At 37.4% G+C, this 18835-nt stretch overlaps 1 protein-coding gene across 1 annotated transcript; it reads right to left on the bottom strand.

The window, feature by feature from the left end:
* Positions 1-673: 673 nt before the first annotated feature.
* LOC130490859 (vomeronasal type-2 receptor 26-like) lies at positions 674-17248 on the bottom strand. The gene is made up of 6 exons (XM_056864663.1): positions 17160-17248; positions 15684-15975; positions 13053-13913; positions 11385-11612; positions 10302-10428; positions 674-1578 (listed from the first exon to the last, which is right to left on the bottom strand). Exons 1-6 carry the CDS (start codon positions 17246-17248, stop codon positions 674-676), a joined length of 2502 nt encoding a protein of 833 aa, XP_056720641.1.
* Positions 17249-18835: the final 1587 nt, after the last annotated feature.

Here is an 18835-nt window from a genome sequence, read left to right as displayed (position 1 = left end):
AATTTTATTTTTTAAGCCACCATGAGTCTACCAAAAGGTAGCTAGGATGTCAAGGTAAATATTCCCCATTATATCTTGGAAAGAATAAAATTTTGAATCCTCCTGGTGCATAAATATTCAGTACACAAATCAAAATATACATGGGAATTTAATTGATATGTATTTATTTACTGCAATTCTCACCATCATCCTAAAGCTGGTAGCCAATTATGGTACTCCTCAGTTTATTTTCTGAGTTCTGCCTGGTGATGAATTGTCATTATAACCTGGGGAAAGATGTTCTGTTTCCCTTCATTTTGGCACTGAAATGCCCACGAATATTCTGAAGCCAGTGGCCAGTTTTGAGGGTCCTTATTTTTGCGGGGATGAGTTATTCATGCCTGAGTAAATCATGGCTTTGAAAGGGAAATTACAAAGTTTCTCCCCATTTGAACTTATAGCTCTATTCAGCCATTTGGGATTCTTTCTAACAAGATGAATTTCAGTCAATAGCAGTCAGCTATTCTGCTGCATCCTGGCTCAAGCTTTCTACTTCTGCTATCAGCCAGCACTGACTCTAACTGAACTAATGGCTGTTTATCTGTCAGCCTCTCACCAACATTATTTCAGCTTCTATGGTCCCTCTTAGACAGAGTGGGAACCAAAGCTATCTGTCCAATTGTAGTCCTTCACATTATTGCCCTTTTCTTCTTATCAGTTGTTCCTTGTTGTTCAGCTCAGGCCGCAGCAAAATAATGTAACATTTGGGGGCAAAGATGCAACACAAGAGCCCAGCGCCGGAGGCTAAAATGGAGAAGATCTCCACGGCCACCATGGCTTTTCCCTTGGTGCTGAGGTATGTTGGAACAAAGGACAACCAAACACTGCAAAAGACCAATAGGCTGAAAGTGATAAACTTGGCTTCATTGAAACTGTCAGGTAACTTCCTGGCCAAGAAAGCCACCCCAAAGCTAACAATGGCCAGAAAGCCCATGTAGCCCAGGACACAGTAAAACATGGTGACAGATCCCACGTTACATTCCAGTACACCTGCTTGAGTCTCTGAGTGCACATCAACATCTGGAAAAGGAGGCGAAGTTGCCAGCCACACAAAACAAAAGGCTGCTTGGAAAAGGGAGCAGAAAATCACAATCGAATTGCCCACCCGTTTCCCCACCCATTTCCTCAGGCTGCTTCCTGGACGGACACTCAGGAAAGCCAGAACCACCATGATAGTTTTTGCCAGCACACAAGAAAGGGCAACCGAGAAGACCATGCCAAAAAAGGTTTGTTGGAGGAGACACGACACCAGTTGTGGTTGACCAATGAAGAGCAAAGCACAAAGGAAGCACAGGAGGAGGCAGATCAGGAGAGAATAGGTGAGGTTCCTGTTGTTGGCTTTGACAATGGGGGTGCTGTGGTGCTTCATAAAGATGCCTTGCACCAAGAGTGTGAGGAAAGAAAAGAAAAGGACAAAAGTCACTAAAGTGATCCCCAATGGCTCTTCATAAGACAAGAAAGTGACATCTTTGGGAATGCATCGATTTTGTCCCATGTTTGGATAGTGACCTTCTCTGCAAGTGATACACTCGTCCAAGTCTGTAAAAGAGAGAGAGGGAGAGAGTAGGAAGGAGAGTTTCAGCATTCTCCATATCCCGTAATTGTTCCCATATCTCATGCTTCTAGAGAATCCTTTGATGGGGATCTCAGCATCTGTATTTCACTACACAACCTATCCTTATATGTATGACTTGTGGTGGCTAGGATGGAGAATTCAAACTCAAATTCAAAAACCTTTATTGGCATAACAATTCCAAAGCATTCCAGAATTAGTCAAATGATAAAGCATCAATATCAAAATATATATCAATAAACATGGATGAAAACGGATATGCCAGAATGCAGTGAATATAAGGTATATATAGAAAACGAGAATCTAAAATAACAGAAATAATAGCTATTATATTTTTGTTTGATTTTTATCTTTAAATCTTGCTTCAAAAACATGGCTACTATTTTTGTAGTTTCTGGGTTGTGCCCATTCAGTAGGAATCTAAACAAAGAGTGGGGGGAAGAATTCCTGTCCTGAATTCGTGGCATTAAAAACTTAGTGCGTAGATCCGCTAGCATTACACATTCCATAAAAATAGGATGTATGGAGTCTATCTGATTCAAGCCAGAACCACAAATTCTCCTTTCCAACGGGGTACCACTAAATCTCCCAAATAGAACCGCCGATGGAAAGGCGTTTAATCTAGCTAGCATAAAAGCCCTGCGGAGGGAGGGATCACTTAGAAAACAGAAGTAACCCTGAAGCAATCCAAAATTGGCAGAAAGACCCAATTTGGATGAAGAACAAGATAAAGGAGTTGTAGGCAGAATTGTTTGTCTTTCATGGTCAAGCAGTCTTTGCTTAATAACTCGGAGAATTATTTGGCTGTCCAACATCAATATATTGTCTATATCTAGTCCCAAAGTTTTCAGTTTATGTGAAATAAGCATGAACCACTCTGTATCTGCAGCTTCTTTTAATAAAAAAGGAATAAGGAGATTTTCATTTGGAGAAAAATGAATCTTAATCCAATAATTAAAAGTTAAGAGCCAAGCTTTGGTCTCTAAAGTCATCATTCCAGTTTCACTAAGGATAGATTGGAATGGGACACAACTAGGGAGTCCTAGTATTTGGAGGAGAAAGGAAGTCTGTACAGCTTCCAAATTTTTATTTAGTGCTTCTATCCAGACAGGTATTCCATACAGCTTGCTGGGGGTAAAGTCTCTGGAAGGCCAATAAAAAGAATTTATTACAGTCCACAACCAGCAAATACATCAAAAGTACAAAAATGGGAACATTATACAAATAATCATAGAACACATCAACCAGAAATACAAATACACGTAATTTGTTTTAACGAAAGCTAAAAATAAAGTCACCCCAAGGACTTGAAATCTTTACCACTCTTTAATTTAAGATCACTTTTCAGTGTTTTTTTTTTTTTTTGAGGTTATAGACCTGGGCACAAAACCTGGCAACTCTTTGTGTCATTTGATGGTTTTCATCTGAGATAAGATATTCAATTTTGATTTTATTAGATCTCCCTGGAAATCCATCCAGCAATGGCCCTATGGGATGAGGAACATTAACAATTTGAGAAATGCCTCTTCCACTTCCGTTGCTGATCACCGTGGCAGCACGATTCTCGAGCCCCGATCAAAGTGGCAAGGGAGGGAGGGAATCCCCCCTCCCCCGAACAACAGCCACGGCTCCCCTTGAAGTAGAGGGGAAGCTGAGCAAGCGGCCGGCTCGCGGCTTGCCCTTGATGCGCTCCCTGCCTTGGAAGCGGCGGGGAGCGTTCGGGCGAACCAGCGGAGAAGCAGGCGCCATTGTTCTCAGGCTGATCGGGACGGCGGTTTAAAGGCACGGAAGAAACAACAGGTTTTTTTTTTACTCTTTTGATGTACAACTAGTGATTCACGGGGGTGTCTGGTGGTATAACTCATAGGGAGAAGCAAGCTGGTTTTTTTTTTTCTATACTTGCTAACGAATACAAAAAGAAACTTGGCTTTTTGCCAGACTGTGGCGCAGTTGAATTTCCTGCTCTGTTGACTTTGACAGTTTTAAGAGATATCCAGCAGATTTATGATCACTGAGCTGGCTCTTCAAGATTGACTTTACCAGTTAAATGCTCCATTACTGAGATTCTTTGAACTGATGTTGTGAGACTGTCATCTCTCCCCCCCCCCTCTCCTCTCCTTTGGATTACAAATGTTGCATTTTTGAGCCCTTCAATGGGAGATAAAGAAGGAAAAAATAAAAAGGACTCAGAAAAGCACCCTAAAGTACTTATTAAAGACCCCAAGACCCTTCAGACTCAATTATCTATGCAAACAAAAAGAAGACCATCTCTCACTAGTCCAGCTATTTCTCCAGATTCCTCCCCAGTAACAGGATCAACTTCTTTGGCAAAAATGACTAAGAAAGCTGATGCCACGCTGAACTCTTTGCAAGAGCTGCTAACAAAAACACTTCAGGAAGTGACATCAGTTAAAACTGAAGTGGTTGAAGTCAAAAAAGAAGTGACAGAAGTAAAATCTGAAGTTGTCTCAATGAAGCAAGATATGGACTATGTAAAGCAAGGTCTTAACCAGAATACTGCAGCTATCTCAACATTGCAGGACTCTATCTCAGCTTTGACTGTGAAGCAAGACAAGTTGGAGGCGAAACAGCAAAAACAAGCAAAGGAAAATAAAGAAACCAGAAAAAAGGTTGATACTATGGAACTTGTACTGGAGGCCCGCCAGGAACGTGAAGAACGGCAAGAGGATAATGTGGCGATGTTAGAAATGCGGATAAAGGAGAGCTGGATTCGTATTCGCGGATTTAAAGAACGGACTGAAGGTTCTGACCTGAAAGAATATTTGAAAGTGCTCCTGGCTGATTTTTTGCAAGAAGAAGAAGCAATAGTGGAAGGGATGATAATTACAGCTTATAGAGTCAACTCTGCTTATGCATCCAGAAACAAAGTTCCAAGGGATTGCTTGGTACAGCTTTTTTCAAGATCTCACCGGGACCTGATACTAAATAAACATTACAAAAATCCTTTAACAATAGAAGGTCAACCAGTGAGACTAATGAAGGAGATACCAGGGAGACTACTGAGAAAAAGAAAGGAGTTTGCAGAATTGGTGGCAAGGCTGAGATATAATGGAATACAACATAGATGGGAATACCCTCAAGGAGTCTCATTTATATTCAAAACAAAGAGGTTCAAACTTACTGACATGGCTAAAGTTGATCAGTTCTTTCGGAGATATGAAGGAGAATTAAGTAAACCACCACAACAACCAATTAAAGAACTGGTTGAAAAGAATCTTACAGAGAATGAGAAGGCTGCAGAAGCTTCAGGAGGAAAATCTCTGACGGAAGAAGAGGACACAGACTGAATTAGGGTCTGAGGATTTATGAGAAGGAGATGGGGATACTATTGGGGGAGGAGGGGGGGAAGGGGTATTATACCTGGGGGAAAATTTGAGTTACTAACCAACAAATGATGAAGATACTATCATGGAATGTTAATGGTTTAAACTCTCCAAATAAGAGGAGAAAAATATTCTATCATCTACAGAAATCAAAAGCTAACATTTTTTGTTTACAGGAGACACATATTTTAACAAAAGAGGTTTTAAGATTAGAACAAAATAAATTAGGTAAACTGTTTACTTCATGTAATGATAAGAAAAAGGTTAATGGAATAGCTATGTACATTCCTTTAATATTTGAACCAAAGATGTTGTATAAAGACAGGGAAGGGAGGATTTTGATGGTAGAGGTTCTGTGTGGTTACCAAAAAATAGTATTAGTCGGTATATATGCACCTAATAATAACCAAAAATTATTTTATATGGATCTAATATCGACATTGGCTGAATATGCTACGGAAAATATGTTATGGATGGGTGATTTCAATGGAGTAACAGATCCTCGTTTAGATAGATCAGCAAAAAAAAAACAGGGGAAATTTGAAGGTAAAATACCTGGTATTTTTGATCATTTAACAGAACAATGGGAAATGTTTGATGCGTGGAGAATGAAAAAAGGTAATAAAAAGGGATATACTTTTTACTCTTCAAGACATAAATCTCACTCTAGAATAGATATGATTTGGCTATCTAAAGATATTATATGCAAACTAGATGACCTTGAAATTTTACCGAAGGTTCTTTCAGATCATAATGCACTGTTGTTGCAAATGAATTTGGGAATTAAGAAAAACAAATCTTGGCATATTAATGAATATTTATTAAAAAATAAGAAAATTACAGACAAAATAAAAGTAGAAATACAACATTATTTTCAAGATAACATAAATAAAGGCACATCTGAAGATGTTGTCTGGGATGCGGGGAAAGCAGTGATAAGAGGCATTTTAATACAACAAAACTCGCGGTGGTTTAGAGAAAGAGAGTCAAAAAAGAAAAAAATACTGGAGGAAATTAAACAGGCGGAAATACAGTTAAGAAAAGCACAAACCAAATTACTTAAACAAGAACAGATTGATAAAATAAAAACTTGGCAACAACAATATGAGATTTTATTAACTACCGATATAGAAAGAAAAATATTATATAATAGACAAAGATTTTTTGAACATTCAAATAAACCAGGCAAAATGTTAGCATGGCAACTTAAACATAAAGAGAGGAGAAAGCCAATATTGAAAATAAGGAAGGATGGAAAAATTTTATTAGATAAACAAAAAATTACAGAAACTTTTATAGATTATTATTCTAATCTTTATACACAGGGAATAGTTTTAGAAAAAGAGATAGAAAAATATTTAACACAATTTGTATGGGATAAAATCTCACAGGAACAGAAAGAATTATTAGATGCAGAAATAACATTAGAGGAGTTAAAATCAGTAATAAAGAAAAGTAAATTAAACAAAGCACCAGGAGAAGATGGCTTCACAAATCTTTATTACAAAACTTTTATGGATCAACTATCACCAAATTTATTGAGAGTTATGAATAATTGTATACAGGGAGGATCCATTCCAAATACCTGGAAGAAAGCAAATATAGTTTTAATACCTAAACCAAACGCTGATTTAATGGAAGTTAAAAACTATAGACCAATATCATTATTAAACAATGATTATAAAATGTTTGTGATGATTTTAGCGAATAGATTGAAGAAAATTCTTAATAGTATTATACATGAAGACCAAGCAGGATTCCTTCCGGGGAGGTTAATCAATCAAAATGTTAGAGTTGTGTTAGACTTACTAGAATATGCAGAATTTGATAATACACCTTTTGCAATGATATTTTTAGATGCAGAAAAAGCGTTTGACAATGTAAATTGGAATTTTATGAGGAAAGTGTTAGAATATATGGGTTTTGGTGATAAATTTCAAAAGGTTATTGGAAATATTTATACTTGTCAAACTGCTAAGCTAATAATTAATGGAGAATTATCATCACAATTTGAAATACAAAAGGGCACCAGACAAGGGTGCCCTCTTTCACCACTGTTGTTTATTATTATTTTAGAGGTATTGATGAGAAAAATTAGAATGAATGCAGAGATTGTAGGTTATAAAATAGGGAGAAATCATTATAAAGTTAAGGCATATGCAGATGATTTAGTGTGTTTTTTAACTGATCCTATTACTCAGATAGCTGAATGGAGCAAAATGATTGAGGTTTACGGAAAACTTGCAGGCTTTAAAATAAACAAAAATAAAACTAAAATATTGGTCAAAAATATTACACTCTTGCAGCAGCAGGAATTAGCGAGAGTAACAGGTTTTGGTATAGAACATAAAGTAAAATATCTGGGAATATGGTTAACTCCTAACAACTTTAACCTATTTAAAAATAATTATGAAAAAACATGGCAACAAATAAATACCGATTTGACAAATTGGGAAAAAATACCCTTATCATTGTGGGGTAGAGTATCGGTGATTAAAATGATGGTATTACCCAGGATGCTTTTTTTATTTCAAAATTTACCGATTATTAAGGGGTTCAAAGTTTTTAAAATTTGGAAGAAGGATATTCAAAAAATTTTGTGGGGAAAAGGAAAACATAGAATAGCGTATAAAAATTTGATTCAATTAAGAGAAACAGGAGGATTAGGTTTACCTGACTTGCAACAATATTATGAGGCTTCCTGCTTTCTCTGGTTAAAAACCTGGATTAAATTAGAAAATTATCGATTATTAGAGTTAGAAGGGTATAATCTTCGATATGGCTGGCATGCATATCTGTGGTATGAAAAGGAAAAGGTAAACAGAGATTTTAAAATTCATATTATTAGAGCTGGGTTATTTCAAATTTGGACAAAATATAAGAAGACTTTAGAAAATACGACCCCGGGGTGGATTAATCCAATAGAAGCTTATATGAAGAGGGGAAAACAATTAAACTTAGATATAGAGATATATAGGGGTATTATTGAATGGAAGGAGAGTAAATGGGCTTTAAAAAGCAGGGAAGAGTTAAATATAAAAGACTGGTTTTTATATTATAAACTACAAGATATTTTTAATAAAGATAGTAAACTTGGATTCAGTAAAAATAAATCCGAGTTAGAAAAGATATTAGATAAAGGAAATAAAGGATTGATTGGTAGGATGTATAAATTATTGATGACTATTAATTTAGAACAAGAAAGAATTAAACCAGTCATGATCAAATGGATGCAGGATTTAGGATTCAATATAGACCTGGATAAATGGGAAAATTTATGGAAGAGGGAGTTTAAATTTACAATAACTAATGAAATTAGAGAAAATCTCTATAAAATGTTTTATAGATGGCATATAACCCCATTTATGATATCCAAAATGAACAGTCAAGATAAAGGAATCTGTTGGAAATGTGGAAAAGAAAGAGGAACTTATATGCATGTCTGGTGGACTTGTAAAAAAATCAAAAAATTTTGGAAAAAAATAATAAAAGAAACAAATAATTTGATTAATAGTAAAGTGAAAAGAAAACCATTATTTTGTTTATTGGGAATACCCACAAACGATATTCATGATCGGGATAGGATTATTTGTCAATATAGTTTTGCTGCTGCAAGGATTGTGATAGCGAGAGTATGGAAACAAACAAGTAAACCCTCAATTACAGAATGGAGAGAGAAAGTGTGGTTATATATGAGGATGGCCAGATTAACAGAAATTCTGCATGGAAATGATTTGGAAGAATTTAAGTTAACATGGTTTAAGGCTACCTCATATTGGGATAAGTTGGCAAAAATGGATTTTACTTTGTTATTTAGTGAGCTATAGAAAATTATTCTTTAAGCAATATTAGAATTTAGATAAATAAATAAAGCTACCGGACACTTCTATGGAAGTCATGGTGATGGGTCACTTTTGGTGGGTGGGGGGAAAGGGTATTTTTCTTTTGATGAATGTATTAAAAAATGAAATGTATTCAATATGTTATGTGAATACCCTTTTATATCTATATATGTATTTTTTTTCTTTCTTTTTTTCTTGTTTCTTTTTTCTTTTCTTTTTTTTTATATTGTAAAATTCAATAAAAAATTATAAAAAAAAAAAAAACAATTTGAGAAATGCCAATGATACCACATTACTGGCAGAAAATAGCCTTGAAGTGACTACTTGAAGACTTGAAATGAAAGTTAAAGCAAAAGTGCCAAAGCAGGACTGCAGCTGGACATCAAGAAGGCAAAAGTAATGACTACTGGGCAATTATACAACTTTAAGGTTGACAATAAGGAAATTGAAAATTGTTCAAAACATTCTATTACTTGGATTTGTTATCAACCCAAAAGGAGGCTGCAATAAAGAAATCAGGAGATTGAGACTAGGAAGGACAGCCATGAAGGAGCTAGAAAAGATTATGAAATGTAAGGATGTGACACTGGCAACCAAGATCAAGTTAATTCATGCCATGGTATTCTGTATTACTATGCATCGGTATGAAAGTTGGACAATGAAAAAAGCTGACAGGAACAAAGTAGATTCCTTTGAAATGTGGTGTCTGAGGCATTTAACAGATTCCATGGACCACCAAAAAGACAAATCAAATCAAGCCTGAACTGTTCCTAGAAGCTAAAATGATTAAACTGAGGCTATCGTACTTTGGTCACATTATGAGAAGACAAGAGTCATTGGAACAGACTATAAGGCTAGGGAACACTGAAGGCAGCAGGAAAAGAGGAAGACCCAACATGAGATGGATTGACTCAATCCAGGGAGCCACAGCCCGCAGTTTGCAAGACCTGAGCAAAGGTGTTAACGATAGGACATTTTGGAGGACATTGATTCAGAGGGTCACCATGAGTCAGAAATGACTTGGCAGCACTTAACGCACACACATTCCAGTGGATCACACCTACTCAGTGTATACTGATAATTAGGATTTTCTCCATTACATATATTATTATATAGCGAAACATAAATATTGTTTTAATTAATGGATTTGTTATTTCCTTTACAACCTGCCTTTCTCTCCAAAATTGAGAGTGGCCATAATGTGTATCACCTTATCTCAAACCTTATTTGTTTGTTTATAATCTGCTTTTATCTCCAATGGGGACCCAAAAGAGACATCACTCTTCTCTCTTCCATTGTATTCCCACAACAATCCTGTGAGGCAGTTTTGGTTTGGAATGTATGCCCCTCCCAAAGTCACCCAGTAAGCTTCCATGGCAGAGTGAGGATTTGAAGATGGGTCTTCCAAATCCTTCTCCAATACTCTAACCTCTGTACCAGTGTGACCCCAGCTATGCTTAGAAGGATGCAATCCTGTTTAGGACTAGACTGCATGCCTCTTACCCTTCTGATTAGAAATCTTCCCTTCTGGACACGGAATGCAGTCATAGCAGCAGAATGGCTCCCCCTCCCTCATCTTCTTCCTATGACCAGGGTGACAACTTTCACTGCAGACAGAAAGGGGCTTTGTCTGATGCATAAATGAGAAAGGAAAACCATCAGTCAGTAATAGATCTAAATCGACATTATCTTTGTTTCTCCAAATTATTAATGGCCAATTGGCCAAGACATTATAAAAGTTATTATAAAATCACCACTTATCACCAGTAGTGTATAGGACATTTAATTCTTTTATCACTGAGTGCCTTATGTTTAATTACTGCTGGAGGCCTGTTTCAGGTTATGAAAACGATGGAATATTCCATCCTCCATCTTTCTTCCTTTCCCAGCCTAGGTGAACAAAAGGGTTGTCAACTCTGGATTTCAAAATTCCTGGAGAGTTGAGGTTAGGTTCTAGGTAGGACAAAGTGAAGGAGGGGACTTGGTGTGCGTGATGCTATAGATCTGCCCTCCAAAGCAGCCATTTTCTGCAGAGATCAGTTCTAATTGCAGGAGATCTCCATGTCCCACATTGAGGATCGTAACCCTATTTGAAGAGTTGACATGTTTGACTGTTCCTCCATTTGAAAAGCACCCATGAAATCAGAGAGACATCTCAATGACGCTCTTTTCTGATCACAACTTTCTCACATAATGTGACAAGTGCACTTATTAAAAACAAAACAAACGAACAAAAAACCCACACAACTACTTTGGGTTGGCTGCAGCTAACCTTTTCTCTCAATCCCACTCAGTTCTTCTTGTAGCTCCCAGCCACATGTCCCATGAACTCCCACATTTGATCAACAGGGAAAGTGGACCTTTAGAGAGGAGATGTAGAAAAAGAAGTTTGAAACCTAAACCCTTTTCCTGGCTGCTCTAAGTTAAACACCAGTGGATATTCCTTCTATCATGAGGTTTCAAATGAGTGATTGCACTCAACGTTGTTCTTCTTTTTTAAAAAAAGGAATGAGGCAACACAGTGCCTGTTTACATAACATATTTTCTCAACTAGAAATTTTCCCAGATTGTGTAGACCATTCTTACTTGGTTGAACCAGCTGTCCCATGTGATGCCATTTTCATTAATGGTAAGCATTTGGTCTGCAGGAGCTTCTGGATGAAACTCTCCAATTTTCACTTTAAAGAAAGATTGATTTGGGAAAGCGACAAAGTTGATAATATCATACCCTGTTGAAATTTCTCCACTGGTATCAAATGAAATCCGGTCCCCAGCACTGTTATTAAATGAAACACTTTTTAGAAAGTGGTGAAGCTAGAAGCAAAACACAAATGGAGTACATCTGCTCATTGGATAGAAAAAAACATGTGACTTATCCTTACTAGAATGTTTTGTTCAGGAAAGCTATTAGATATCCTGTACCATATTTTAGGCTTTTTCATTTTATTCTTTAATATATCATTTTATTAAATTTATTAAACACATTCAAATTTTCTTCTGTTTTTGTTTATATGTAGGTCCCATTATCTGAAGCACAGACTTTTTGTGGGGCAAATGGGAGGACTCCTTCTTTTGACACCAAAAGAAAAGCTGGTTGGATGCAGCTCTCAAAATGCCTAATATTAGAATGGAATGAAGGAAAAGACTACAAAAGTAGACCCTTGTCAAAACCCAAAGAAGTTTCCAATCAATAAGTTTCAAGACAACTTCTCTTCTCATTATTCATCACTCTCTTACTTGTTTTCTTCCTCAAATCCAACAGAAATATCAAATGAACTAAATGCATACAAGTGCTTACATAACAAAGAAGAAGAATTTGTTTACGCAGCTGCCATGATGGTTGACTGAAGAAGTTAAATTTATTCCTCTTCATCACTCTTCTATGACCGTAAAGAGTTGAATCCAGGATATGTAAAGCATGTTCCACAGCCCAGATTGCATTGTAGATACTGAAGCTGGGGCCAGTCATAACCATTTCAAAATCCTCTGCAGGAAGGCTCTCCAACTTCTCCTCCGCAGTGCAATCTGTACTAAACCCCTTTTCCACCAGTGAATCTGAGAACTGACAGAGGAATGCCTGTTCCCAGAATTCCCTCATAGAGCCTCTCATCGTTCATCACTCTCTTACTTGTTCTCTTACTCAAATCCAACAGAAATATCAAAAGAACTAAAGGCACACAATGCCTACATGAAGAAGAAGAGTTGGTTTTTATATGCCGACTTTCTCTACCACTTAAGGTAGAATCAAACCGGCTTAAAATCACCTTCCCTTCCCCACAACAGACACCTGTGAGGTAGGTGGGGCTGAGAGTGTTTGGAGTGAACTGTGACTAGCCCAAGGTTACCCAGCTGGCTTCATGTGAAGGAGTGGGGAAACCAACCTGGTTCACCAGATCAGAGTCCGCTGTTCAAGTGGAGGAGTGAGGAATCAAGTGCGGTTCTCCAGATTAGAGTCCACCGCCTTTAACCATATCACCTGAGAATAATATCCAAAGTGAGCAATTTATGCCGTTTGTTCTTGTTCTTGGAACTCCATATTGTGTCTCCTCATCATACTAAAGCAAATTGTTTCAGCGTTAGAATGGAGCAAATGGTGAGCAAGGCTGAAAGCAGGAAGAGCTGTGACATTTCTGGGTGGATGTGAGAATAAAGAAGTGGAAAAGATAAATCCAGATAATGTAACCTGGAGAGATAATGTATAGATTGCATCCTCTTCCATTTCCCACAGACATGGATTTCTTTCTGCTTACTTACCTGCCATGATGGTTGACTGAAGAGATTAAATTTCTTTCTCGTCATCACTCTTCTATGACCGTAAAGAGCTGAATTCAGGTTATGTAAAGCCTGTGCCACAGCATAAACAGCATTGTAGATACTGTAGCTGGGGCCAGTCATAACCATTTCGAAAACATCTGCAGAAAGGCTCTCCAGCTTCTCCTCCCCAGTGCAATCTGTACTAAACCCCTTTTCCACCACTGAATCTGAGAACTGGCAGAGGAATGCCTGTTCCCAGAATTCCCTCATGAAGCCATCTCCTTTAGTCCAAGTAGGCTTTCTGGTATGAAGAAATTCCTGGAATCCCGGTGGTTCATTTGTGTGAACAGTGAAGGCTATAGCACCATGAAGGACTTCTATTTTCCAATCTCTTTGATAAAAATATGATGCTACATCCATCTGAATGGTCATAACATACACTTTTCCTTTTGATGTTGCTGTCATGTAGCCTGTCTCTGAGAATTTCATCAAACATCTCAGATATGAGATAGACCCAGTATCTCCATAAAGGACAATTGCATTGGCCTTACTCTCCATTCTAACATTAAACATTTTCCATCCATATTGCATCATGGCAAAATAATAATCTATGGTTGTGACTTGTTGGATTTTTTCTATGAAGGCCAAACAGATGCCGTTCTGAGAAAACAGAGGAACCATGGCTTGCTGAAATCTTTCTCCACGTTCATCATCTACAACGATTGTCCCAATCCATATCCACCTGAAATGCAGAATTAAGTGGAGGATCCCTTTGTACTGCTGGGCTTCATTTGGGACCATCCGATAGACAGAAAGCCCTGAGAATGTTTCATTCATTAATGAAGTAGAGCCATAGGTGACCTAAAGGAAGTCAACGTAGGAAAGGAAATGTAGAGAGTGTGGTTCAAAGGTTTTCAAAATATGCCTCTTTGTGTGAGTCTATCCATAGTCAGCAGATAAGTGCACACTTTCCTGTTGGGTTGCTAGTAAAAATCAAAGACAAATCTCTGCTTCCCTTTGTGGGTCATGTATAGAGAAGAAATGAACATGGTTTTATTTGCTGGGCTGGGAATGTGAAAGGCATGACAAAGAACCTGATGGATACATCTGATGAAATGAGCTTCATTACTCATGAAGGCTCAGGGCCATCTTAACGCATGGGCAGTTGCCCGGGAGCCCCACGAGCTTTGGGGCCCCATGCTAATCTATGTATGTTGTGAACTGCTGTCAATGAATAAATAAACACCATGCTAAACTATAAATATTTGTTATTGGAAGTGACAATAAATATATATTTAATATTATCGACCATTTACATTTTTATTCCTGTGAGTGGTTGTTTGGGGAAGGGCCCCAGTGCACTGCTTTGCCTGGGGGCCTATAATGCTGTTAAGTCAGCCCTGCCTATGCTGTCATAAATGTTGTTTGTCTGTAACTGCAAACTAAAACAGGAGCCCAGTGGCACTTTACAAAATGATCACAGATATAGAAGAAAGCTAGTGATCTTATGGGTAAGGGAAGACCCTACTTCTACTTTAGGCCATGTCTATATGTTTTTTCTTTAAAGACTTTGGAATGTTTCACTCTATTCTTCTGTTCAATTTGTTAATTTGTTCTGTTCAATTTGTTAATTTGCTATTTTTTTAATATCCAGGACATTATTTTGTATAGAGGAGCATTCAATCAAGTAGCAATTCAAAATTTGACATGACGGTTAGCTCATTCAGACATAGAATGTGCCACCATACTGGGCTTCATTGTCATCCATTTGTGAACTAGACTTTGATACTGAATCTAAAATAATTCCATTACATATCCATAGCTTTAAATAAATCTAAGCATGCACAAATGAGTACTCTTTACCTATGTTTTATCATGTGTGCCCATTCCTGGGGAAGGTATGCCTCATCACAGTCAAACGTGGCTTGGTAACATCCATATTAGACTATTGCAACATGTCATTTGTGGGGGTGAGTTTGCTCAGAATGTTAACAGGAGCCAACTACAGTGAACAAGAGCTAGAACTGAGTCCAAGAGCACCTCAGAGATAAACAAGATTATCAGGATACACAATTTTGAGTGTAAATGCTCCCTTCATCAAATAAAACAACAGATTTGTCAGATACAGTGAACTAAAACTTTCCTTGTATAACCTATGAGACCTCCAAGTTTATTTCCAGTCTGATTTTAATCAGAAGCCCTAAACAGTCTGGAGTGAAAGTAACCTGCCCTCAAGGACTTAATGCTACTGGACATCCTCTGAAATCCAGAGGGTCAGCTATCACTGTCTGCCTCAGATTTAGGAACTCTTTTTCCAATGCTTTAATTGTATTGGATATTTTAGTATATTTCTGTGTTGTTATGAAATGCCTTGGCCAAACATTTTACAGAAAGGCAGCACATAGATACTCAAAAGTAATAAAAATATGAACCATGGACAGACACATTGCAGAAGGTTTTGCATTTTAAAATGACTGATTCTCATGTGGAGATATATTTTAAAAAGAGGTACATCATTAAGATATGTGATTCTCTTAGCTTGGATCTTCCATGATTAGATGAGGTTTACTGTTTTATAGCAATGACAACACTTTTGATAGATTCCCTTCATACTTTGAATATTTAGCCTACCTGTGGAATGTTATAGATGGATAACACCGTTGCTATGTAGAGGGAGGTTTCAGCTTCAAGTCCTCCAACGACTGCTATTAGATTTTTCTGGAAGTCACACTTGTAGTTGGGAATAAGTCTGTTCTTTGTAGAGAGAAGTTCTATTGTGGCACGATAGGTCTCTCTTGCATTGAAGTAGCTGTTACATACGTGGATGCCCAAGGTGACATTGGGTAAGAGCTGAAGGTTTTCATTGATTTCCTTCACAGCAAATGCCATGGCCAAGACATGTTGGTAATGAGTAGTCCGTACACTATGTCAAGAAACACAGAGAGTAACTAAGGAATTATTGTAATATTATTGTGCCTCAGGCTTAATTACTTGCATCTTACTAGAAATATTGACTACGGTATAAGGACACTGGATTTCTTTTAGCAATCATCAGATTCCACTCCATTTAAAATACAATCCCTCTCTAAACCCAGATATTGTTTCTGGGTATTTTAAATTATTATCTGACTTTTTAAATATCCCACTGGAGAGTAAGTGCTGCGAAATTCTGTAATGCAATTAGCATCTAATGTCCACATAAACTGGAAAAATATTTAAAGTGTGGTTACATGAGCAACACCCTTGACCTGCTGTTTGGAATTACCAAGGATTTCTATCCAATCCCATGAGCAATCTAGGAGTGTGGTGTGAATACCACCTTGAATCCAGAGCTATATCCAGTCTACTAAGATTCCATGATCATCTCTTTTTTTCTAAACAATAAGTTTACGATTACAAAACAACTTGTTTCATAGCTGAGGACTATTCAGTGCTTTCTATACAGGATCAAAGTGGACCCTACTCCTTTTCCAGAGAATCATGGAATGGAAATTTGGGGGTTGGGAGGCAAACTTAGAGAGACAAAATTAATCTTTATATTCCTATAATTCAATGAAATCTGAACAGCTTTTCAGCTATTAACATGATATGCACAGATAATAGTTATAAAGGAGAAAAAAAACCTCCTTACAAGGGCATATCATATGCTGTAGAATTGGGTAGTTTGCTGAAATCCATCATTTCAGACATAGCATAGATATGAGAACTAATTCCCCCAATGTGGAGATCTCCTTCTTGAAAATGTTTGTGAAGGCTTGAGAGGGGTTCCCTGAGGGTGCATTTATCATCATGAACCGTGGACATGAGTGGACACAGCAGCATCAGAATGAACACCACGGGTGATACCATCCTGCACTCAGTTCCTCACAATCCAGATCTGTTTTTTCTCATATGACTATTGGAGTTATTCCAGTTTGAAACCACCCGACTTCCGTGATCTTCTGAATATGATTTCACACATTATAGATCGGATTTAGAGAACCCTACCTGTCCTTAGCCTTACCCCCAATGCTATTTATTTCTAAAGACTGCTGAAATGACTTGGGGCTCTCTCAAGAAGTAATCACAAGGGTGTTGATAATTACCGAGGAAATAATGACACTTTACCAAGGTGTCTGTAGAACAGTTGGGGGGAAAACATGTTTGTCGAATTTCAGCAAAGTTTTTCTCCTCTCTTTAGTATGACGGCTAGGCATGGTGAGAAACAAATCCCTGAAAAGAACGCTTTTTGTGTATGGCTGTTTTCCTTGCCATCACCCCTCCGATGACTTTGGGTCTTTGTTTTGATTATGCATGCTGTGTCTGAATGTCAGAGGTTGCCTCACTCTCCCCCTGCATTTCCCCACATTTTGCCTGTGTTGTCAGAGACCTGTTTTATCTCAAATTTGAAAAAGTGAGCAAAAGGCAGGGAAATGCAGGGGGAGAGCGGGACGACCCCTGACAGTCAGAAATGCCATGCATAATAAAAACAAAGACCCAAAGTCATCGGAGGGGTGACAGTGAGGGAAACAGCCATGCATAGAAGGCCAAGGATTCTATTATCCTGTTCCAGTCACAGTGGTTGAAAATGTGTAACACCAACAGCATGATAACTAGGGATGTATGCAGAAAAGTATCTGGATTATCATATCGGTCACCTTGTTAGGAAAGGTTGGAGGCACTAGGATAAGAAGAAAAGCCAACATGAAAGGGATTGACTTAATAGAGGCAGCCACTGTCTTCAGTTTGCCATACCTGAGTGAGGCTGTTATGGACCAAACCTTTTGAAAGTACTAATTCATAGGGTCATCATTAATCGGCAGCAGCTTGATGGCACACAACACATACGTGCAGCTTGATAATTAATATTTTATCAGTTTTAGAATATTCTTTAATTTTATTTTTGACTAGAATGATACAAGTTCAGGATAGTTTCATTCAGAAACATATTTTTACCTGTAATTCTCTTTCCGGGATCCCTAATGGAATAAAATTCTTGGGATTTGTACTACTCATTCTCTACATCTTAGTGAAGTAGGCTCATCCATTTCAGCAGGTTCAGCCATGTGCATACCCATTTGCCTGGACTCTACTGCCTTTGGCTTCTAAGCCTGCTGTTCCTCCTCTCTTTCATAGCCTTCAGCTTCTAGGACTTTGTTTCATTTCATGATTTGGATGGGAGATTTTAATGGGGTAATTGAACCTAAGATGGATAGATCTGCAAAAAGGGGGGGAATTGTGAGGGTAAATTACCTGGTACTTTTAATAATCTTATAGATCAATGGGAAATGTTTGATGTATGGAGATTGTTACATGGAAGTAAAAAGGGATATACTTTTTTTCCAGCTAGACTTCTTACTTATTCAAGAATAGATATGATCTGGCTTTCTAAAGGTTTGATAAACATCTCAGAGGATGCGGAGATTTTACCTAGGGTGTTATCAGACCATAATGCAGTTTCAGCAAAAGTTAAGATAGGTGATAGAAGGAACAAGCAGTGGGTAATAAATGAATTTTTATTAAAAAAAACAAAAAATGTAGACAAATTAAAGATAGATATACAAAACTATTTTTCTGACAATGTAGATAAGGGAATAAAAGAAGAGGTAATATGGGATGCTGGTAAAGCAGTAATTAGAGGACTTTTAATACAACAAAATACAAGATGGTTTAAAGAAAAAGAGGCACAAAAGAAAAATATATTAGGAAACATTAAACAAGGAGAAAGACAGCTTAGAAATTTACTTGATAAATTAGCAAAACAGGAACAGTTAAACAATTTGAAAAAATTACATCAATATGAA

Source organism: Euleptes europaea, chromosome 18 (assembly GCF_029931775.1).
Source record: "Euleptes europaea isolate rEulEur1 chromosome 18, rEulEur1.hap1, whole genome shotgun sequence".
Classification (NCBI taxonomy): Eukaryota; Metazoa; Chordata; class Lepidosauria; order Squamata; family Sphaerodactylidae; genus Euleptes; species Euleptes europaea.
This window is presented reverse-complemented; position numbering and strand designations above follow the sequence as displayed.

Coding starts and splice junctions, on each gene's coding strand:
- LOC130490859 (XM_056864663.1), bottom strand. CDS start 17,248: ATGCCTAGCCGTCATACTAAAGAGAGGAGAAAAACTTTGCTGAAATTC. Junction 13,914..15,683: donor CCATCTATAACATTCCACAG/GTAGGCTAAATA, acceptor GACTTCCTTTAG/GTCACCTATGGCTCTACTTC. Junction 10,429..11,384: donor GGGACAGCTGGTTCAACCAA/GTAAGAATGGTC, acceptor TTTATGCATCAG/ACAAAGCCCCTTTCTGTCTG.